General features: G+C 42.1%; 1 protein-coding gene across 1 annotated transcript in view; it reads right to left on the bottom strand.

Moving 5' to 3' along the window:
- Nucleotides 1–9,237: 9,237 nt before the first annotated feature.
- Nucleotides 9,238–23,807, bottom strand: part of mst1rb (macrophage stimulating 1 receptor b) — a 25,343-nt gene continuing 10,773 nt past the window's right edge. The window contains exons 6-20 of the mRNA XM_037679290.1: nt 23,250–23,385; nt 22,974–23,110; nt 21,193–21,372; nt 15,699–15,798; nt 15,393–15,611; nt 15,159–15,305; nt 14,429–14,582; nt 14,179–14,268; nt 13,890–14,105; nt 13,720–13,800; nt 13,343–13,524; nt 13,135–13,244; nt 12,853–13,018; nt 10,375–10,511; nt 9,238–9,469 (exon numbers count right to left, since the gene is read on the bottom strand). Of these exons, the coding sequence (XP_037535218.1) occupies nt 9,238–9,469; nt 10,375–10,511; nt 12,853–13,018; nt 13,135–13,244; nt 13,343–13,524; nt 13,720–13,800; nt 13,890–14,105; nt 14,179–14,268; nt 14,429–14,582; nt 15,159–15,305; nt 15,393–15,611; nt 15,699–15,798; nt 21,193–21,372; nt 22,974–23,110; nt 23,250–23,385 (2,287 nt within the window). The remainder of the gene's footprint in view (nt 9,470–10,374; nt 10,512–12,852; nt 13,019–13,134; nt 13,245–13,342; nt 13,525–13,719; nt 13,801–13,889; nt 14,106–14,178; nt 14,269–14,428; nt 14,583–15,158; nt 15,306–15,392; nt 15,612–15,698; nt 15,799–21,192; nt 21,373–22,973; nt 23,111–23,249; nt 23,386–23,807) is intronic.

Below are 23,807 nucleotides of genomic sequence, written 5' to 3'. Positions count from 1 at the left end.
GAATATAATATATATATATATATAATTTTTTCAATTTTTTTCTTTTTTTAGGGGTGCTGATTTAAAATTTAGAGGTGCTTGAGCACCCTCAAAAAGAGGCTAAAAACGCCACTGTTCAGTACGAACAGGCAAGACATAAACAACAACTTTAGATGTGAGTCAGATAAACATCTGGTTAATGATTCAACTCTCCTGCTGCTAAAGTCTAATTTAAAATCCAAGAAGACGGGACATTTTACCAAAGTATGGAAATGTGGCTGAAGTGAGAGCTGTCAAGGTTGTTCCTGCTTTTTTACACAGTTTAAAAAAAAAAGACTGCTTTATCTTTTCATCGACATTTTCTCTCAGCATCATTACACATCAGCCTCAACAGTCTGTCCATATTCTGTGCTGTATTTTTTTTAAATCATACTTCTTCACAATTACTGAGACAACAATAAACGTTAATATGTGCTTTCTTGTGTTTGTTTACTCTGCAGGGGAGACAGCGTATTGCTGTAGTTGTTGGCAAAGTGTTTGATTTAATGGTGAGACTGACAGATTGTTTGTTTAGGCTGGTTGATTCTTCAGCTCATTTAATTGCAAATGAAATTGTTTGGTCCAGACAAATGTGGGCTGGGGAAACAAACAAAAAAAACATTTATTCTTATGTTCTAGTTTTTTGTTGCTGTATTGTTATTTGATGACTTGTTGGTTTGTAAAGATACTGAGGGATCATTTGCAAAGATGGGGATAAAGATGAGTTCAGTTGTTGAAAAGATGCTGTGCAAATTATGAACATACCACACAAAATACACACAAAATGAATACTGGATTAGTGCAGAAGAGAAAGAGGGCAGTGGTAGTAGGTATTTTTAATAAAATCCTGACTTCTAGTGGCGAGGTGGAAAGGTGCAGAAACAAAATTAAACATCTTGATTGTATTAAATCCAGTGCAAAGCAAATATACTAACATACTTATCTAAATTTTCAGAGTTACTCAAAGTCCACAACATAAAGGGCAATTATATTAAAGAAATATTTAATTACATAATTTCCAATACATTTCATATAAAATATAAGCAACAAGATAATGTCAAAATTTTCATAAAGCAACATTTTGGCTTGCTGAACTTTGGACTAAAACATGTCAAACAATTTATCTAAAGAACAAAGCAAATGTAGAGATGTCATGAATGTAAAAGATGAGCAATGCTATTGTAACAGAACACTACATTAGTAGTTTTTAAAGGTAATATGATTCTTTATTTTATTGTTATGGTCTTGAATAAACGCACAACATTTTTTTCTTTTTATTGTGAAGATGAATCACAGGATAGCAATATATATATATATATATATATATATATATATATATATATATATATATATATATATATATCTGTGTGTTTGTGTGTGTGTGTATGAAAAATATATATAATGTATTTTGAAGGAAAAGTAAACACTGCCACAAGTGAGATTTAGTTATGTGTTTAGCTCTAGCCAAAGGTGCTGTTGAGGTTGCAGGCTTGAGCCCAGGTCGCATCACAAATTGCATCCAATGTAAAACAATATCTTCCATGTATGTTTGCTTGCTGTAGCAACACCTACAGGAGAAAGCAGCCAAAGGAAACTAACAACAAATTTTAGCTCTTCCCAGAGCTTTTAATTAAACTTTTTTAGAAAAAAAAAAAAACCTTTAAATAGCCTACCCTTTTTAAAGCTCGGCCTACTGCAAAATGAATTAAATTCCAACACTAAAACATTCCAATTGTTCCTCCGGTGCATCTTTTACTGTATCCTCATTGTATCTCAGGACTCAAGGGTGTGTTGTTTAGATCGAGGTGACTGAAGGTTAAAACAGAGAGAAACGTAGAATAAAGGAATTTCATGGGTTTTTGGATTAAATTGTTGTCACTGTGTCAAGTTTTATACTTATCTCTTGCTTTTAAGAAATGCCACAATGTTGTGTTTTGTAATAAAGTTGTGTTACCTTCAATCAGGTAAGATACTGACTGCTGAAAGTTGTGTCACACTACCCAACTTATTAAAAAAATGTTAATTTGACAAGAACTTATTTCTCCAGCTAACTTGACTTTAACTGAACTTACAAAATTGGTTTATTTGTAACAGAGTCTATGGTTAAAAGTGATAAAGCTAAACAAAAACTAAAAGTGGTAACACTTTTTGTTATATTCGAACAAACAGTAAGAAAACAACAGCAAACACAGATGAGTCATTGAACCAACCTCATCTATAGAATTAGAATAAGGGGTCAGAGAAGGTGGATCATATTTTACTTCAATCTCTGAAATCAGTTTCTTTTATATATTTACTATAAAACTGTGAACGGCTGTCACCATACAAATATCTTAAAATTTCTTCGATGCCATTAAAAAATTGTTTTTTAGTTTTACAAAGTAGTTTAAACACTGTACAATTCCAGTGTAAAATTATGACTAAATTATTATTTGTTCATGATTTATCAATGAACAATGATTGGTCAATGAATTTTATTCAAAACCTTAATGAAAAAACAACAATTGCATCAGGAAGTCTTGCTGGGAAAAGGGAAACAAGGGCACCTCCCTGGAGTCAGGCTTGGAGGGGGGAGCTTGCCGGCAAGCACCTGGTGGTCAAGCATTGGCTCCTGGATCTCAGCTGGCCAAGCCCAAAAAAATAACAGGAAGCCGCCTCCACGTGGACCCACCACCTGCGAACAGATCTGTCAAGGTTGGGCGCTGTGCATGCTGGGCGGCAGGTGAGGGAGGGTCTCTGGCCATGCCGATTCCTGTTGGCATAGACTAGGTCTAGAAACGTGGAATTTCACCTTACTGGCAGGTAAGGAGCTGGATCTTGTGTGTGAGGTGAAGTAGTAAAATGGTAAATGGACTGCATCTATATAGCTCTTTTTGATCTTATCAAGATACTCATAGCACTTTACGCTACAATCTGTGTTCTCATTTACCCATTCATACTGCACTCTACTATATGCATACAAAGAATAATCAGAGCTTTATCACATTCATACACCGATGGGACACACATCGGAGGCAATGGGAGGTTCCGTGTCTTGCCCAGGGACATTTCGGTATGTGACTGCTGGTGGAATCAAACCCCCAACTCTTGCATTGGAGGACGACTGCTCTAACCACTCAGCCACAGCCGCCCCTCTAGTACAGCCTCTAGTATCAACTAGATATTGTTGGGCTCACCTCTACACATAGCTTAGGTTCTGAAACCCAACTCCTGGGGAGAGGCTGGACTCTCCTACTCTGGGGTTGCCCAGGGAGAGAGGCGTCGGGCAGGTGTGGAGATACTCATAAGCCTCCGGCTGAATGCCTCTGTGTCGGTAGTTTTCCCCAGTAAATGCCTCTTTGCGGCTTCGGGCTGAAGGAGGGAAGGTTCTGACTGTTGCTTGTGTTTACGCACCAATCATCAGTTCAGATTATCCAGACATTTTGCAATCTCTGGATGGTGTCCTGGAAGGGGTGTGATCTGGCCATTCCCTTGTTCTATTGGGTGACTTCAATGCCCAAGTGGGAAATGGCCGAGTCATCTGGAAGTGGGTGATTGGAAGGAATGGCCTCCCTAATCTAAATCTGAATGATGTTCACTTTTTGGAGTTCTGTGCTAGGCATGGGTTGTCCATAACAAACACCATGTTTGAGCATATAATGGTTCATAAGTGTACTTGGTACTAGACCACCATAGGCCAAGGTTGATGATCGATTTGATAATTGTATCATCGTACTTGCAGCCCACTGTCTTGGACACTGGATGGAGAGGGATATAATGGTCAAATGATCACCACTTTGTGATGAGTTGAATCCAGTAGTGGGGAAGGCTGCCAGACAGACCTGGTAAACCCAAGCGCATCCCAAGGTTGAACTAGGAAAGTCTGATGGAACCCTTGGTCCATGAAGCATTCAACTCATACCTCCAGGAGAGTTTTTCACATGTTCTGAGGGAGGTCGGGGACATGAAATCCAGTTGGCCCATTTTCACAGGGCCTTTATTGCACATGCAGCTTCTAGGAGTTGCGACCTGATAGTCATTGATTCCTCTTGGGGCGGCAACCGATAGACCATCTGGTGGACACCAGAGATGATGGAGGCTGTCAAGCTGAAAAAGGAGGCCTTCAGGACTTGGTTGTCCTGAAGGACTCTTGAAGCAGCTGATAGGTATAGGGTGACCAGAAGATCTGTGGCTTTGGTGGTTGTGGATGCAAAAATGTGGGCATGGAAGAAATTTGGGGAGGCCATGAAGGACCTTTGGTCGACCTCAAGAAATTTCTTACAAATCATTTGGCAACACAGCGAAGGAAAGCAGAACCTTTCTCAAGCTGTGCTTGGTTTGGGTGGGGAATTGCTTACCCTGACTGAAGATTGTTGAGCAGTGGAAGGAGCACTTTGAGGAGCTCCTCAATTCACCCATCATGTCCACCTTTGAGGAGGTAGTGTCTGAGGTCTCGGGGGGAAAAAGTGTCCATTACTATGGCAGAGGTCGCCAAGGTAATTAAAATGTTCCTTGGTGGAAGAGTGCCAGGGTTGAACAAGATTCACCCCAAGATGATGAAGGCTCTGGATAATTTGTGGGGTTGTCATAGTTGACACGGCACTTCAGTGTTGCATAGAGGACTGGGTGTAGGAGTTGTGCTTTCCCTGGTCTCTGTCTCCCTCTAGTGTTCTATATTTGTCTGCTCCACCTCTGATGTTTGCACCTGTGATGTTTCACAGGTGTTCTGTGTTAGTCTCGTTAGTATGTGTATTTAAGTCTGTTTTCCTGCGTCCCTCATTGTCTGGTCATTGTGTCACTGTGATGCCTGTTATGCTCCTTGTGTCCTGCTCCTTGTATCCTGCTCCTCGTATCCTGCGTATTGTCCCATGATTTATGTAAGTTTGCTGCCCCGTCAGCCGTCTTTATTTTGTAAAGAATAAATTATTTATTTATATTCCTTGAGTTCTGCCTGTCTGCCTGCACCAAATGGGTCTCCTGCCTAGAAATCATCACAGAATGACCAGACCAAACCAAGACCCAGCAGGCAGCCCGACTCTCACTGCTCTGTCCCTGGAAGACAAGCTGTGGGATCCTTTTAGAGACTCTGAGCCTCCAGCTACACCCCCAGCGATTCCTCGGTTCCTGCTCCTGGCTCCTGAGGTCCTCGCAGCTGTAGCCCCTGTGGTCGCTCCCATGCCTACTACAGTTCCCAAAGTTTTTCCATCTCTTGCAGCCTCTGCATCATCGACGTGTGTGAGGACCAAACCTGTCCTGAGCCCACAGACACATCTACTCCAGATCCTGTTGCTGCATGCAGCCCCCAAGGTAGATCCCACACTTCACGCAGCCCCGTGGTGGATCCCACGCTGCACGCAGCCCCCGAGGTGGATCCCACGCTGCACGTAGCCCCCGTGGTGGATCCCACACTTCTCCTGTTCCGAGGGGGTCCTGGCAGATGCTCCTCAATTCTCCTGCTCCGAGGGGGTCCTGGCGGATGCTCCTCATGTCTCCTGCTCCGAGGCGGTCAAAGGGGAACTCCACTCCTCACGTCTCCTGCTCCGAGGGGGTCCAAACGGACTCCGCTCCTCACATCTCCTGCTCCGAGGGGGTCCAGGCGGACTCCGCTCCTCACATCTCCTGCTCCGAGGGGGTCCAGGCAGACTCCGCTCCTCACGTCTCCTGCTCTGAGGGGGTCCAGGCGGACTCCACTCCTCACGTCTCCTGCTCCGAGGGGGTCCAGGCAGACTCCTCTCCTCACGTCTCCTGCTCCGAGGGGGTCCAGGCGGACTCCTCTCCTCACGTCTCCTGCTCCGAGGGGGTCCAGGCGGACTCCTCTCCTGTCTGATCAGCCGTGGGGGTCCAGGCGGACTCCGCTCCTGTCTGCTCAGCCGTGGGGGTCCAGGCGGACTTTGCTCCTGTCTGCTCAGCCGTGGGGGTCCAGGCGGACTCCGCTCCTGTCTGCTCAGCTGTGGGGGTCCAGACGGACTCCGCTCCTGTCTGCTCAGCCGTGGGGGTCCAGACGGACTCCGCTCCTGCTCCAGATCCTGCCGCCGAAGATCCTGCCGCCGAAGATTCAAACGCAGAAGAGCTCCTCGCTGCTGAGTTTCTTGCCGCTGACCCGCCTGCTGAGGCCCTCACTCCTGGTCCTTCCGCAGAGGTCTTTGCCCCTGGTCCATTTGAGGTCTTTGTCCCTGGCTCTCCTGAGATCTTTGGCCTCGATTCGCCTGAGATCTGTGGCCTCAATTTGCCTGAGATCTTTGGCCTCGATTCGCCTGAGATCTTCGGCTTCGACCTGCCCGAAGAATGGCCCGATGAATGGTGTCCCGGCCTCCTGTCTGTCCTGCCTGAAGAATGGCCCGATGGACGATCTCTCGGCCGCCTGCTTGACTGGCCCCAGCCCGATGAATGGTGTCCCGGCCTCCTGTCTGTCCGGTTCCTGCTCCAGTCTGATGGTCGGCCTCCCGACCGCCCGCCCGACCTACTTCAGTCCTATGGTCAGCCTCCCGGCCGCCCGCCCAACCTGCTTCGGTCTGATGGTCGCCCTCCCGGCCGCCCGCCCGACCTGCTTCGGTCTAATGGTCACCCTCCTGGCCGCCCTCCTAGCTGCCCTCCTGCCCCATTCCGGTTTGATGGACAGCCTTCCGGCCGCCCGCCAGAACCATGACCTTGCGAGGACAGTCACCTGACCACTCAGACTATTCTTTTTTTTGTGTGTACCTATTTGTGTTTAGTTGTGTTCCCAGGTTTTGGTTTCGTCATTTTGTCTGTCCTCCTGGTTCATTGGGCCCTCCATCCTTGCAGTTCCTCCCTCCGCCCACCCAAGTCTTTTTTTTTTTTTTGAGGGGGGGGGGGGTCTTTTTTGGGGGACGCTAGGGGCCGTCCTTGAGGGGGGATACTGTAAGGATGGTGCCATCTGTGGGCCTTCCTTGTCTGTACTCCCTTGTGTGTCTCATCATTTATCAAATTAACTTCACCCTTGTCTCGTGCCAGCTGTTTGTAATCACATCCTGTCTTGTCTGGGTATATAGTCTGTCTGTTGGTCTTGTTCATTGTCGCGTCGTTGTTGGGTCTACCCTGTCTTGTCCTGATCTGATGTGTACCAGTCCTGACCTGAGTTGTATTCCCAGTTTTGTAAGTGTGTTGCCACGTCAGCTATTTAATTTATTATCATTAAAAGTATTTATTTTTGTATCTTTTGAGTACGAGTCCCTGCCTGCATCTATTGGGTTCGTTCCTGCCTGATAAACCTTGACACTGGGACAACAGCTCTGGAGTGCCAGACAGAGGTGGTGGTTCCCATTTTTAAAAGGGGGACCGAAGGGTGTGTTTCAACTATTGTGGGATCACATTTCTCACCCTCCCTGGGAAAGTTTACTCCAGGATGTTGGAAGGGAGGCTCTGACCAATTGTCGAACCTAAGATTCAGGAGGAGAAGTGTGGCTTCCATCCTGGTCATGGAGCAATGGACCAAACCTTCACCCTTGCCGAATTGCTAAGGAGGTCGTGAGAGTTTGCTTCTCCAGTCCACATGTGTTCTGTGGATCTGGAGAAGACTTATGACTGTTCATCAAAGCACCCTGTGTGGGGTGATGCAGGAGAATGGGGTGCCTGGGTTGTTTTTAAGGTCTATCCAGTCCCCATATAACCAAAGCAGGAGCTATATACACATTCTTGGTACGAAATTGAACTCGTTCTCAGTGAGGGTTGGACTCTGCCCCTTCTCTCTAATCCTGTTTGTGGTCTTAATGTACAGAATCCTGGGACGCAAAGAAGGGTGTCTATTTTGGGAACCTCAGGGTTCCCAAATAGGTTCCTCTGCTTTATGCAGATTATGTTGTTTAGTTGATGTCTTCAGGCCTAGATCTTCAGCGTGTACTGGGGAAGTTTGCAGCCGAGTGTAATTGGCTGGAATGAGTCATTTCCTCTGAGGCCATGGTTCTCGACTGGAAATGGGTGGAATGTTTCCTCTGGGTCAGGGTGTGGGGGAGATTTTGCCTCAGGTGGAATAGTTCAAATGTCTGGGCGTCTTGTTCACAAGTGATGGTAAAATGGAGAGGGAGATGGATTCACCGATTGGGATCTTGTCCTCAGTAATGAGGGTGTTGTTTTGGTCAGTCGTGGTGAAGAAAGAGCTGAGTCAAAATGCAAAGCTCTCAGTCACTGTATGTTCCAACCCTCACCTATAAACATGAGGTTAAGATCAGGACCAAAAGAATGAGATCTTGGATACAAGCAGCAGAAATGGGCTAGTGTTGCTGCTCCTCCACAACGAAAAAGTCAGTTGAGGTGGTTTGAGCATCTGATTAGGATGCCTCCTGGACACCTCCCTTTAGAGGTTTTTTTGGGCATGTCCCACTAGGAGGCCCCAGGGAAGACCCTGAAGTTGTTGGACAAAGAGTTATCTTCTCTGGCCTGGGAATGCATCGGGGTCCCCCAGAATGAGCTGAAAAGTATAGCTGAGGAGTGGGATGCCTAGGTTTCTTTCCTGGACCTGTTGTCTACGACGACTACAGATAAGTGGTAAAAGATGGAGAAGGAGATTTAACTATTTTAAAAAGACTTTAACATGAGCATCCTGCTCTCATTAATCCTGATTCTTTTAAGGTAAAAGAAAATGTTCACTTGAAGATATTGTTTGAGCAATACTGTCTTTAAAAGTACTTACTGTAATCATTTAAATTGTTTAAAATTAAATTTTTTATGTTTTATGTAAACTACTCTTAGTAATAATAATTTTTGGTCAGATTTATGAATGTTTTATTGTGTTTTACGTTTGTGGACGAGAACATTTTTCCCTCCTATCATGAGAAGGTGTTGCTCAGCTCTTTCCCAAAACACTCTTTGACCTCGGACTAGAGGCCGACTCTGATGCCCATAAATCATATTTGCGCAGACAAAGAGTGTTTTTTGTGAGGTGGGACTGCAGTTGGCTTCAAGCAACGCCCACTGAACTCCACTGAGCTCCATTGAGCTCCACGAACGGCTAATGTTACAAAAGTCAGCATAGGACACTGGTCAAGGTTCCATTCTGGACATTGCATGCATATGTATCTATGTACATAAAACCTGTCCTGAATGCAGCCCTTACAAGTAAAAAAGCCAGTTAAAAATCTTCACCTGTTATGAGTTATGGTTCTTTTGACTAAACATTAGTGAACAAGATCATTTTTCCAACAACTAGGCTTTCAGATTTTCCAATCAGCAGCTTCTTATTATCATGTTCATGTTCTCAAAGAGTTGCTGAAAACTTCTGCTGCGTCAGGAAGAGTCTGAGCCTGAGTCTTCAACATCGGTGGAGTCATACTCATCAGCGGACTCAGTTAGGGCAGGGTACGGCCGTGGTTGGTCCAGGTTAACGTAGGTGACATTCAGACTAATGTAGTGCTCTCCCTCCAGGCTCGACAGGATGGTGGAGACCGCCAACACCAGCGTGGCAAAGGTGGGTCTAAGTTCTGGATCAGGGTCCCAGCACTGGAGCATGATGCGATACCTGGGGAAACCCCAACGGAGGGATAAGAAGCAATAAATAAGGACATTTGCATATAAACTAAAAAACACTTTACATCAACCACATCTACATATCATTTTACTAAAGAATGAACAAACCAGCTTGAATATGTTGAAGCTTGTTTTTGAGCTACATGGAGAGTAAAACAATCACAGAACCTAGCCAGCAGGTAGCTGGTTATAGAGCAATGGAATAAGAAAGGTCAAGTTGGAGATGTCCGCCCAAGAATCCTCATTCTGTGAGCCAAATGAGTTTGAGCATTGATTGACAGAATCTTTTTTCCAATGATGCTTGCTGTATGAAGTAGATTAAGGAAACACTCCCTTATTTCACCCTAACAATGGGCCACTACCCAAACTGTTTCAGTTACAGCCAGTTATTGAATATTCATGTTTTGATTCCCCATGCATAATTTGTATAAACTTTTTTCAAATGTTGTTCCAACTTTTATAAACTAAGAATACTACAGCACTTAATTTACTTCAGTGACATTTATCTTTAAGCCCTCAACCCATTCTCGATGTATTACAATGCCTCTGTGGACTAAATACACAGAATGGTTTATTTACTTAAAATGAGAAAAAAAAGTTTACAGTTTCAGGAGTACATCATAAAAACAGTCCAATTTTTGAATCAGTGTGAATCACTAAGTTTAAAAGTGTGGTGGTGAAAGAAGCATGGCTCCTCAAAGCATGTTTTTGGTGTACTTATTAACTTTAAAATGATGTATAACCATGCTGGAGCAGAGTTTAGTGGACAATTTACTACACCTGGGTGATTGTTTGAACATCTTGTTTTTTTCCAGTTGAGACTTTGTGCTCAGCTCTATTGCTGTACAAGAACTTCTTGTTTCTAAACGACTATGGAAGCAAAATCCTGCTACTTACAGTGGGTCAGGGCAGTACTGTGGCTGGGGAAGCCTCCTGCCCTGCATTAAGTAATGGGTTACATCATACGGGTCCACCTCTGGGTAAGGACTCGCTCCTCTGGTCAGCATCTCCCACATCAGTACACCAAAGGACCACTGCACCAGGAGGAGTCAAAGTTTGACATCAGCACACATGTTCAGATGTATGTACAGGTACTCAAGTTCATTAGAGAGCTTTAAAGAGATGGTCCAGAGACTTTGATTCGAGTTGCTGTGGAACGGTTATGAACAACACACCCATAAAAGAGTGACATGAACAAGAACATGCTGTGCTGTCTTGGCTTCTCACTGGTGTGTAAAATAACCCAATAGTGTACTGGAGGTGAAACATACAGATTTGACAAATGGAACAAACAAAATAATGATAAGCTGTTGTGTGCATAGGTGTACGCAAAGGCTTGTTATAAATTCAGATGATAATTTGTAAATGATTTTAAGACAAAAGAGCAAAAACTAAGCAGGCAGTGTCATGATCAGCAGCCCCCGCTGGCCTCCCATCTGTTCACTTCCCTGCCCCTTCATGTCATGCCATGTTTTCTGCCCCTCTCCTTCATGCTTTGTTTATCCCTCAGCTCCTGTCATTGTTCACATCAGCTCCTGTCAATCTGTACTTCAAGTCTGTTCATGGCACTTCTCTGTCACCACACCCCCTCAGCTGAATCACCGCAATCAACCTTCATGCCTCCCACCTGTTCATGTCTCTATTTAAGCACCATTTTCCCTCTCCACCAGTGCTGAATTATTACACCACTCATGGCCCCTGATAGTGAAGCCTTCATAGTATCTTGTATTCGTGTCTTATCTTGAACCCTCGCCTGGTTTTGACGCCTTGCCCATTTTTGGATTTGTCTGCATATCTGACCACGGTAACGTCTCTTGCTTTCCCTTTTACTACTCTTTTGGATCACGACTCAGCCCTGTTCTTGCTTCTCTGCTTGACCCCTGCTACGACCATCGGACCACGCCTCTGGATTTCACCGACCACGTACAGAGTAAGAAGGTTAGTGACTTTTACTATAATCACAGTATCCCCTCGCCCTCTCCAAAGTCCCTAACCTCTGTATTTTAAGACTGGACTCCTGCCTTGGACCCTGGCTCCAGCAACCAGCAGACTATTAAAAACTGTTGTTAATTTTTGCACTCCTGTGTCTGGCTTATTAAGAATCGAAAAACCTGTCCCTGACAGGCAGAGATATTTGGCATAAAGGCACCAGTGACTCATAAAAATTGTGGGAAGCTTCAGATCATTTTCACGTCCTGCAATTTTTAAAAGCTGTATTTTCATTTGTTTATAATTTGATCACTTTAAATATTAATTTGATGAGTAGGCCCTACATAATATATTAGATCTATGGCCATCAAGCTCATAGCTGCCCTTTGTCTCGCTTGTACTGGAGCATGTTGAGTAAAATGACAAACAGTATTTTCGGTGAAAACTATTATCCACAAATGCATCTACTGTCCTAATTACCCAGCTGCTAGTTGCAGTGGGCAGCGATGACAAATCCATTCTTTGTATCAAAGCACACTCAGTTTCTGAGACTCAAACATTATGAGGAGGAGTCGCTATAGTTTTCACGAAACTAACAGAAGAGCCCTTTGACATCACAAAATACAACACCTCCTCTTCCAAGAAAAAATAAATATAGCCATCCAATGAACTACATCACTGTCTGAATATGCTCTATCCTTTTCTTTCTAAGATTTTGAAGTACTTCAATTTATTTTCAAGATGTGTACTCCACATGTGCATAAAGTTACAATCAAAACAAAAATGTGGGCTCTTGATAATGATATTGGATAACTTTGTGACCAGCCTACGTTTGAAAAATAATCAGTCTAAACTGGACCCAGTCTAACCCTAACCCAGACCAAAGTGGACTGATGTCTTAAAACAACTCAAACCTCAAAAATTGCCTAGTTCATGAAAATGTTACTTTAAAAACCTTTACACCACCGTCAGGTTTGCAATAAAAGTTTATTCCTGCTGAAAGTGCCTCAGGCTACACTGAAAGTCTTAGTTGCTGCTTTTTACATTTGTATTTGCACATAACCACAGAGTTCTGTAAATATTAATTTACTGCAAAACTGATGGTGATGTAAATGTTTATAAAATTATGCTTGCTATGACATTTTTGAGACTGTAATTTGAAGACTGCAGCAGTCTACTTTGATCTTGGAACTAGCCCTTTGCTAGTCACACTGGTCAGAATTAAATTCTATTTCTCTACAGTGAGGTGGTTTAACAAGCTATCTACAACAGGTAGGATATTACTTTTCAAAACCTTTCTACAGAACTCAACTTTAAAAGATATGAATTATCACTTTAAACTGTCAGAACAGTTTATCAAGAGACATTCCTTTAGGATTTAATTTTTTAGGGTTAGCATAAAGACTTTTAAAGCTGTGATAATTGTTTTTTCATACAAATACACACCACATCTGATTTGGTAGTAAATTTCTGTGTTTGCAAACTCTCGATGGCCATCCACTTGACGGGCAGTTTAGCTTTGCGATGGTCCTGAATGCTGTAATATTCCTTATCAAAAACATCTCTGGCCATGCCAAAATCCGCCACTTTCACCGTATAAGACTCATCCAACCTAAGGACAGAAAAAGTGAGATGATGTCGACCAAACTGGCACCAACTGATATTCTCCTAATGTACAGTATAGTCAGAAGCAAAGGAGTTGTTATTCCTCATATCTTGGTGACTCACATGCAGTTACGTGCAGCAAGATCTCTGTGCACAAACTTCTTCTGAGCCAAGTACTCCATCCCTTTGGCAACCTGGAGCCCAAAGCCAATGAGATCCTTCACAGTGGGGTTCTAAAGCAAAAACAATACACAAATCCTGCATTCATTTGAACTTTTTTTAACAGATGCTGGTGTGTAAAATAAAAGATGAGATGATTGTTTTATCCCACCCTCTTCTCGCAGCGTATGAAGTGTCGCAGGTCCCCGTGCTTCATGTACGGCAGCACCACTAGGGGGAGGCCTTCCTGAGGCAGCAGGATGCCCAGCAGAGACAACACATTGCTGTGGTGGAAACCCTTCATTATGATGCCTTCCTTCAGAAACTGCTCCACCTCCTCAACATCTGTTATTCCTGATGGCACACACATTAAAAACATAAAGGTATTTAAACCGGGTAGTAGAATCGGGGCTCTGAAAGGCTTTGCAAAACAAAGTTCATCTTTAAAAGTATTCACAGGACAAGTTAAAAACTCTGGAAAGTTGATCTACAGCTTTTCTGATGTTTTTCAAAAACATTCAGATCAGCACGTAAGGACAAAAACGTAACTATTTAAAGACTTGACGGCGCAGTGGATTTCTCTGCTGCTGGAGTCCGTTAAGTAGCCGTGATAGACTGTTCCAAAATGCCCTGCAGGAAAAACGACGACAAATAATGAAGATACACGTTTTTTTTTTTGTTTGTTTTTTTTTATTAGACACACGGTTTGCTTTCAGTACCTTTCCCTATGATCCGATGGTGCTGCACTACAAGCATCTCAGCAGGAATAAGAACGTCCTTCACTTCCTCCAGTAACTCAGGTCTAAAGCTGGAGATGGAAATCTTTTCTGCTGGCAAGAGGGGAGTGAGGGTTGGATCTATGGCGCCTACAGGATAGACCAAACGTGGAAACACCACTCGCCCCACGACGGGGGTGGGAGGACTCAGGGATACCCCTTGTAAAATCCCAGAAACACACAATTATTCAACTTTGACAATGAGGTGGAGATTAATTTGAGTTCTAGTCACCTCTTCGGTAATCTCCAACAGGAGACAGCTCGGCAGCGTTTGGACCAGAGCGTACTGGACTGTGGGTTAAACGTGCCTCTAACATGGAGGCTGAAAGACATTTCACAACTCCTTCTTAATCATCAACCCCACAAAAAGGAAGTGGACATGTACATCTGACCGAGATGTTCAAGTTGAAAGACTATTTCTAAACCATACTTGGCAGCAGTTAAGTCAACAGGTCAGACCAAGGTCCAAAAAACAGGCTCACCTTTTTTTTGCTTTCGCAAATGTTTCATAACAACAAAGGCCAACACGGCCCCGGCCACCAGAGCTGCCAGGATCCCCAGTACAATTCCCACCATGTAGTGGTTGTTGACCCTGACCACTGTGCCAACATTGTGAACCTGCCCATTGATGGAGATCTGGAGGATGGTGAACAAGACAACGTGATAATATGATAATGTATATGTTTTATTATCTGTCTTTTTACAGTGAGCATTATACTCTACTAAACACTATGTAAGACAGTTTCTGTTGTGTAAAAGCATGCTACAATTAAAGCTAAGGCCCTGTGTGTCAAAGTATTATCTCACTGGGCTGGTTTTTTGGAGACTAGTTGAGGACTCAAAATTGAAAGAAAATAGCAGGAAAATTGGCAAATTTCTAGCTGCTGAAATTAGCAAACCACATTTTGAGGTCACATTTTAAACAATTGGGTTTTGTGTTTACAACTTGCAAAACTGTTTTTTAGGTCTTGCACAATATTTTGTTGCCCACCTCTGCCCTCATTGTACCCAACTCGGTCCACTTTGTACACTTTGCTACCAAAAATAAAATGTTAGCATGCCAGTATTTATTCTAAAATAGCTAAAGAAAGATTAGCTACTACAGTATATACATTTTTGAACTGTTACCAATAAGTAGCCAGAAAGAAGGCCCTCACAGTGTGAAGTGCATGTGAATAGTTAATTTTCTTCTAAACATCCAATCTGACCAACCTTGACTGGCAACCCCTCACTGGGAATGGTTATGTTTTTAGGGATCCTGCAAGTTATCTCATTATCCAGGACTTTAGCATCACAATCAACATCTGCCACCGTCATGATGATAGTCATACAGGAGCTCACCAGGTTCAGCTTTTTATGCTGTCAACAAGAAATCAAGATTTAAGTTATTTAAAATGAATAGTTTACAATTAAATCATTTGCAAAGATTATGACCTAATAACTTACGTGCAGTGATACTTCATCAAAAGCATGGTACAAACTGAGAACGTGTCCTTCTGTTTCAAAAGGAATCGGCTCCCCGTATGGATGATATGTGAAATCTCTGTTCCAAAGGCCCATTGCTCCATCCATGTCAAAAGACAGATGTCCTTCCTCTGTCTCGTCTCTTTGGAACACCGGAGTGATGCACTCCATCCTTGTTGGCAAAGACTTGCCTATACACTCCTGAAGCAAAACACCATGAGAAAATGTCAGCATATCATCCCAAGAGAAAATCAAGTGAATGTTCTGGATTTTCTTGATTTTTGGTACCCTGGTCACAGGTTTTAGGTGGCTCTCATTAGGCTTAAAGCGGATGATGGTGCGGTAAACAGAATCCAGGTTCTCCCCTTCAATCACAATCCTTGAACCTCTGTGATCAAACATAATTTTTTGTTATAATTTGACAGAAATGATTAAAAAGCAGCATTCCTTGAAAGACTGTATATCACCCGCTGCACTGTAAGGCAGAGTTTTAAACAAAGATGTGTGATCAGCAAGGGTGCAGAGTAGATGTTAGGGATGACTCTCAGCAACCACCACAACAGATTTTAGTTCAATATCTATAAAAATAGCTTAGTTTTACAAATATTTGTGTTAGTTTAAGTCAATTAGTTGTGGTGGCCATCTTGAATCAGGCTGACTCCAAAAGTTTATCAGTCGTAGATGAACATCCAATTCATTTTTCATTGCATTTCACCTTTATTTAACCATGAATAAACAGTAAGAACAAATTCTCATTTATAGGGCTGACCTGGCAAGAACCAACATGTCCTTGTAGGGTCATGGGAAGGGAAACAGTACATTCATTCAAACCTTTATTTATACAGATAAATCACATTGAACCTTGAAGACTCTTTTACAAGTGAGACCTGTTTAGACAGACAAAAAAAGTTGTGAAAGTAACAACATGCAGGATTTGGAGGCAAAAAAAAATCCTAACATGCTCTCTCAATGGCAAATGGGCGACAGCATGAAATTGAAAAAACACCCCGCCCACATAAGCACATGGTGACGTAGACATTCCGCAAAGGAGGGGGAGACAACAAGGGTGGTGAGCGTGTCCAAGGACGCTCGTGGAGGCACTGTAAGAGTTCTGATAAGAATGGAATAATCAGCCAGTTCCCTCTAGTGAGATGCATAAACATTCTCGGGGGTGTCGAGGATGGCCAAGGACAGCACCAGTGAGAATCCAAGAGTCCTGAAATAATGACACAATGTTTATTCAGCCGGTTTCCCCTGATTGGTTCGTAGACATCCTCGGTGAGAGGGGAGGGGGCAGAGCGTCTGATTTACAGAGCCTCCAGGCAAATTGAGATAAGGTGGCCTGAAAGGCCAGCCGAGGGAGCCAAATTCAGATAAACAACATTTGTTTTGGAGACAGGCAAAACTTTACTGATTTATATCTGCCTTGAGTCTTTGCTGGTCTCACATAGATTTCAAAACATACAAATTAAGTGGACACGCCGCTGGTCCGTGCCTGAGAATATTCCCAGAGATCTGATCCATCCTGTCAGCGAGTCCTAGGGGCTGTAAAAAGCCTACGATTCTCACAAATCACATCCAATTTGCGGTCCAGTTTGCCAAACAATTGAGTCTGGGTGCTCGAGACATGGAACAAACCTTCACATAAGGTGGCAGCCTGACCAGGGGCAAATTAGCTGCAGCCATCTTTTTTGTATGTTGATAAACCAGGAACCAGCCGATTCCAAAAAGTAAGAAATCTGCTTATCATAAATCCAATTATATATGCATCCTCGACATCCTCAGTCGACAGCAGAGGTAGACACATCACATTCCACTTGCCCCAGAGACATGTCCAGCTGCATACGTGTCGTCGGGGCAGTTTGGCTCGCCTGAAGTTTGTCTCGTCATTGAAAAAATTTCATCAATTGCGTTGAGAGACCAACTGACCTGATCCATAGCAAAATTACAGTTTGGAAGATATGCAGAGAGAGGCTCAGAAGCAGTTTCACAGACAGGACAGAGCAGCAAAGCGAAGGAGAGGAGAGGAGGGGAAAGGTATCCGCCCACGACAAGAGCAAGTGGTGAATACAGTTAGGTAAAACGAAGTATATAGAAGTCAATAATAAACAAGGAACTCAAAAATTACATTAACAACAGTTCATTGTCAAAGTTAATCACATTAATAAGCATGAAACCATTTGCAAATATCTTTTAACACAGCTTTTAAACAATTTTTAAAACTAGAAACTGAGACAAGGTAGGTCAAACCTAAACTTTTTTGAAGCAGATTCCAGTCAGATGGAGCAGCAGCAGCAAAGGCCACAGAGCCAAAGTGAGACTCTTTAGAGTTGTTAACCACAAATACTGAGAGGATTGGGTGTTATACTTCGAAACCGGTTCTATTTGCAGTAGATTAGTTAAATACGGAGGTGACAAACCCAGCAATGTCTTATAAATGAAGGTAAACCAATGAATTTAATTTTACAATTTAGTATGTAAAGAAAGGCTGTGATTGAGTGGTTAGAGCAGTCGTCCTCTAATGTAAGAGTTGGGGGTTCGATTCCACCAGCAGTCATATGCCCAAGTGTCCCTGGGCAAGACAATGAACCCTTCATTGCCTCCGATCTGTGCCCCATTGGTGTATGAATGAGATAAAGCACTGATTATTTTTTTGCATAGAAATAGAGTGCTGTATGAACGAGTAAATGAGGGCACAGATTGTAGTGTAAAGTGCTTTTGAGTATCTTAATAAGATAGAAAAGCTCTATATAAGTGCAGTCCATTTACCATTTAACAAAAGAGTAGAGGTGACAATGATGATTATAAGGAGCATTTGTAACAAAGCAAAGAGCAGAGTGATAAATTGTGTCCAGCTTACAAAGGACATCCTTACAGGCATGTTGATAAATTATGTCTCCATAATCCAACAGCGGTAGAATGTTTTTTTCAACAATGGTCTGTTTTGCAGCCAATGTAAACTAAGATCGATTTCTACATAGATAACCCAGTCTCACTTTAACCTTAGATTGCAAAACATTAACATGATGTGAATGGACAGAGCACCATCAATTCCATCCATCCATTATCTTTAACCCGCTTCTTCCATTTTGGGTCATGGGGGTCGCCGGTGCCCATGTCCAGCAATCACTGTGCGAGGGGTGGGGTACACCCTGGACAGGTCGCAAGTCCATCACAGGGACACATAGAGACAAACGAGACAAACAACCATTCACTCTCTCACTCACACCTAAGGACAATTTAGAGTTACCAATCAGCCTAACATGCATGTTTTTGGTCTGTGGGAGGAAACCAGAGCACCCGGAGGAAACCCACGCATGCACGGAGAGAACATGCAAACTCCACCCAGAAAAACCTCTGGATCGGGATTTGAACTGGGGACCTGCTCGCTGAGAGGCAGCAGCTCGACCAGTTGCGCCACCGCGCTGCCCCACCATCAGTTCAAATTCCCAAATATTTAAAAACTGTTACCTCTTCTATAATATCACCGTTTACAGTTGTGAAGTCCACAGAGGTGGGTATGTTTCCCCTTCCATGACCAAACCACATAATTTTAGTTTTCTTGGCATTTAAGGACAGATTTAAGTCAGAGAATGCCTGCTGGATTTCAAGAAAACCACATGCAAGGGACTTCACAACTTTATTTGGAGTACACCCAAAAGCATATAGAATAGTGTCATCTGCATATAAATGGATGGAGGCCTCACTAACAGAGTGTGAGATATCATTTATAAATATGGAGAAAAGAGCTGGATCAAGAATGAAGCCTTGGGGTATACCTGACATAACCAGAAGAAATTGTGAAGTATGAGAGTCAATCTTCACTTGAACCATGTTAGTGACTGTCCCAAAATTCTGATACGGTCAAGTTTCTTTGGTAAGATGGAATGATCAACTGAGTCAAAAGCTTTTGCTAAATCAATGAATATTGCTGCACAATGCTGTTTAGAGTCCAATGCAGATGCTATATCATTGAGAAGTTTCAGAGCGGCCATAATGCAACCATGCCCTTAACAAAAGGAAGACTGGGTGACAAAAGCAAGATTGGGTGCTGGACAAAATATTAAAAACCTTCAAATAATGTGTTAGGCGCTTATTCACCAGTTTTTCAAAAACCTTGACACACAAGGTAGAATAGATATTAGCCTATAACTATTAACACTGGTCTGACTCCCACCCTTAAAGAGAGGGCAAACAGTAGCAGCCTTCCACTCAGCATGAATTTCAGCAAAGAAAGAAAGGTTAAAAATACTAGCCAGTGGGGCCACAATAAACAGAGCCGCCAACTTAAAAAATAATGGCGGTAGCTCGTCCAGTCCAGCAGGCTTTTTAGGGTCTAAAGATAGCAATTCCCTCATGACCTTGTTCTCTGTGACTAAGTGAAAACAATTTTTTTGCAAAGGGGAACAAGCTAGGTTGAGACTGGACTGTGTCAGAGGATACACAAGCTAATTTACTGAAGTTCCAAGCTGAAGAGCTATTCAAGTTCAACTACTGAACTATTCAAGTTCGAGTTGAAGTCAATTTTATTGCCATTCTCACCACATGTGGTACATGAGGTGGAACAAAATTATGTACACACGGTCCCAGTTACACCTAACAACAGCAACAATATAAAGTGTAAAAAGAAACAGTATACTGTATAAGGAACTACAATAAACACTAATACTATACGCCAAACGGTACGCTAAAAGATCTAAGATATATGCTAAACACTAAAAATGCAAAACAATATGGTGTAACAACAGCAGCCTGAACATGAGTCCGTGGTGAGCAGATGGGTTGGCATGTGCAGATGATTCAAACTAGTTGATGTAGATTCTGGAACACCTCCGAAACCTATGAAATGTACATTAAAAATATTAACTATTCGTTCTTTATCATTGACTACGGTATCATCTACTAAAAGAGAGGATGACAAAATTGAGGGCTTATTTTCCAACTATCTTGCTGTTTTCCAAAATAACTGTGGAGTAGAGGCACTATGTGTAAACTGCTCTCTAAAATAAGCAGACTTCGACTGTCGCACTGCTTGTGTTGCTATATGTCGAATCTGGCAAAAAGAAGCTTATCACTCTCCAACCCCGACTGCCATGCTTACACCACGCAGTATTCTTTGTCTGCAACAAAGTTGCTACGTCAGGAGAGAACCATGGACTAAAACATTTTTATTCACATTCATTTTATCGGAGCACGATTATCAACCACTGTATGGAAAACGTGTTTAAACAATGACCATGCATCCTCCACTGAGGGGACAAGGTCAACCTGCCCCAGTCAACTTTTGCAATTACTTTGTGATGGTTTAATTAATATCCGTCCAATCGTCCATGATACATTAATAACATACAGACAACATACACAAACGCACACACACAATCCCTGACAATTACATGATCACTTATGTTTCATGGCAGCAGGTGTAAGGATCTGCACCTGCCCTGCTCTGTGCAGATAGTTAATGACTCTCATGTGCTACATATTGGGTTTAATTAGAGACTCTCCTTTATATACTGTGCTCTCCTGCACCTCAGGCAGGGGAACATCAGGTGTTAAACTGCACCTTCACGGTCGTCTCTTAGTGCCTTGGTATTCCACGTATTTCCTATGACTGTTAGTAGTATCGCTGCCCCGACAGCATTAAATGCTATTGTTGCCTTTTTTGTGATTAAAACACCTTTTTGTGACCTCATTGGAGTCCTGCTTGCATTTGGGTCTCAACCACCACCCGATCGTGACAGCAGGCACTAAGAATGAAATTATCCCCTGCACCATGACCTACCTGTCAAAGCTACAGTCGGGCAGTACATTCGTAACCTTCGGATTTTCTTTGTAGTAGAAAACTTTTGTGGTACGAACAGAAGATTTGTCGATGAAGACGCTCAGTGGGACATCCCTCACCTCTGAGATGGGTTGGGACAAACAGATGATGGATGAAACATTACCGACAGACTTTGTGACCCTGCAGAGAGACAGAAACATGATGAACATAAATGAACTTGGGTAAATTAAAGAAACACTGATAACTTTAAGTATGATTAGAAGATTCAGTAAGACCCACTGTAAAAAAAAAATATATATATATATGTACAAAGTATGTGTATGTATATATATATATATATAAAGCTGAGTTAGTCCTTTTAGCTCTGAGCTGGGAGGTTCCCAACCAGTCATTCAAAGTAATTGTGTGTATGTTTATAAAGCATTCACACTGTTGTGATCCTCTTTTATTCCATACAGTTTTCAGTGCGATTCTCGTCCCGCAGTTTCCAAGCTATTTCAACAAATCATAAATTAAAACGTTCAGCTCTTTCAGAACAGTCCTGCTATGACTTTTGATATTGGTGCAACTTTAGCTTTTTGAAATATTTAGCCTTCTCTGCCATTTCTATTCTCATAGAAAATAAATTTGAGCTCATTTTACATCCTTCAAACCTTTAGATGTGTTTACAATCTTTTACTGCTCCTTTCACATTTTATTCTGGTTCAGCTTCTTTGTGCAAATTTAAACTTTTTTTCAGCTACTTTCAATTATTTTTACAGCTGCTTTGTACTCCTTTCAGATTCTTTCTGCTAACTACGACATGTTTGTGCTTCTAACTTCTTTCTGCTAATTTCAGCTTGTGCTTTTTTCTGCTTATTTATGAGTTTCAGCTTTTTTTACTATTTCAGCTACAATATAGTTGTTTTATGCTAATTTAAGCTTTTTCAGCTAATTCCACAATTTTTGCATTCATTTAAACATTTTTAGCCTAATTCAGCAAAAATGTGCTCTCCCCACTTCCTTCTGGTAGATTTAAGTTTCTTTATGCCTTTTTAGCTACTTTTCACTGTTTTATTGCTCATTTCAGCTTCTTTCAGCAAATGTGTTATTTTTGCTTTCTTCTGCTAATTTAAGCTTGTTCTACCTTTTCAGCTACATTTTTTGTATTTTTAGCTCATTTCAGATGTTTTCAGATAAATTCAAGTTTTTCATGTTAATTTCTGCTACTTTCAGCCTAATTAGCTTCTTTCTGCTCATTTCAGCTTGCTATGCTCCTTTCAGCTTTTTTCTGTTAGTTTCTGCTTTTTCTGCTATTTCTTTTTTTTTAGCTGTTTTGCACTAATTTGAGCTTTTTCATCTAATTCCACATTTTTTAGCTCATTTCAGCTTCTTCCACGTCTTTCTGGTACTTTAAGTTTCTTTCTGCCTTTTCAGCTACTTTTCAGCTATTTTTTTTTTTCTAATTTCAGCTTTGTTAGCTAATTTCCCAATTTTTTTCACTGATTTCTGCTTATTTAAATCTAATTCACCAAATATGTGTTATTTATTTTTTCTCCCTCTAGCTTAGGCTTGTTCTTCCATTTCAGCTAAATTTCAGCATGTTTTAGCTAATTTCAGCTGTTTTTCAGTACGTCCTTCAGCAAAAAGCATTCACACTGCATTTTCTCAGAAAATGCAATTTCTCTAGTTAGAATGTTTTTCTAACACGTATGAACAAATGAGGTTAGACAGAACATAAAAGGTCAAGTGTAATCCTGAAAGAACGAAGTGTCATGCAGACAGAAAGTGCACTTGTTCACCTTTTGATAGGGCAGGGCACATCATTAAGAGTAACTTTTCTGTTCTTTCCAGCGTCCAAGTGAAGCCCAGTCACTGTGATAAGCGTGGCCCCGACACGAGGCCCATAGTTGGGCTGGATATCTGTGATGATGGGTGTCTACAGGGAAATTAAATTGGTACTTTGGTTTTAAAAAATCATATTTGCTAATACAGCTTTAAAAAAAAAAAAACAGCGATAAAACAAGTATTTTATTAGAAAGTGAGGTGGTAATGAACATTTATTTAGGAAAAATTACCACAAATTTGAACCCAGGGATTTCTGCCCTCCCATCAATGGAGTAGCGACCCTCCACCTTGCCCTCGTGCACCTCCACAGTGATGTTGACTGGTTTGGACAGCTCCATCACCCCAGAACGAACCTTACACACTAAACTGAAGAGCAGCACAAGAAAAATCTCATGTAGTAGCAATTCAGCTACAGATACAGCAACTGCAGCTTCAGTGGCAATTTAATTTCATATAAATTTTAAATGTTTCAAAAACAACAGATGATGAAATTTCATTTGTTTCAGTAAACAAGGCATGGAGAGCAGTGCATATTACACCATCAACTCTCCTTCATCCAGAAATTACAATATTTAATGCTAAACACTAAACTTCCACTACAGTTTCCACAGTTTTTGTGTTGATGTGAAAGTATGGCACAACGAAGTGTGTACCTACTGTAAAAACAGCTGCATCACTGGACTGCACAGAACTAAAAGTTACATTTTGTGCTTGCACTCCCAGAATATATACCGTATACACAGATAGATAGATAGACAGACAGACAGACAGACAGACAGACAGATATA

The sequence above is a fragment of the Nematolebias whitei genome, chromosome 7, assembly GCF_014905685.2.
Source record: "Nematolebias whitei isolate Nwh7 chromosome 7, NemWhi1, whole genome shotgun sequence".
Classification (NCBI taxonomy): domain Eukaryota; kingdom Metazoa; phylum Chordata; class Actinopteri; order Cyprinodontiformes; family Rivulidae; genus Nematolebias; species Nematolebias whitei.
This window is presented reverse-complemented; position numbering and strand designations above follow the sequence as displayed.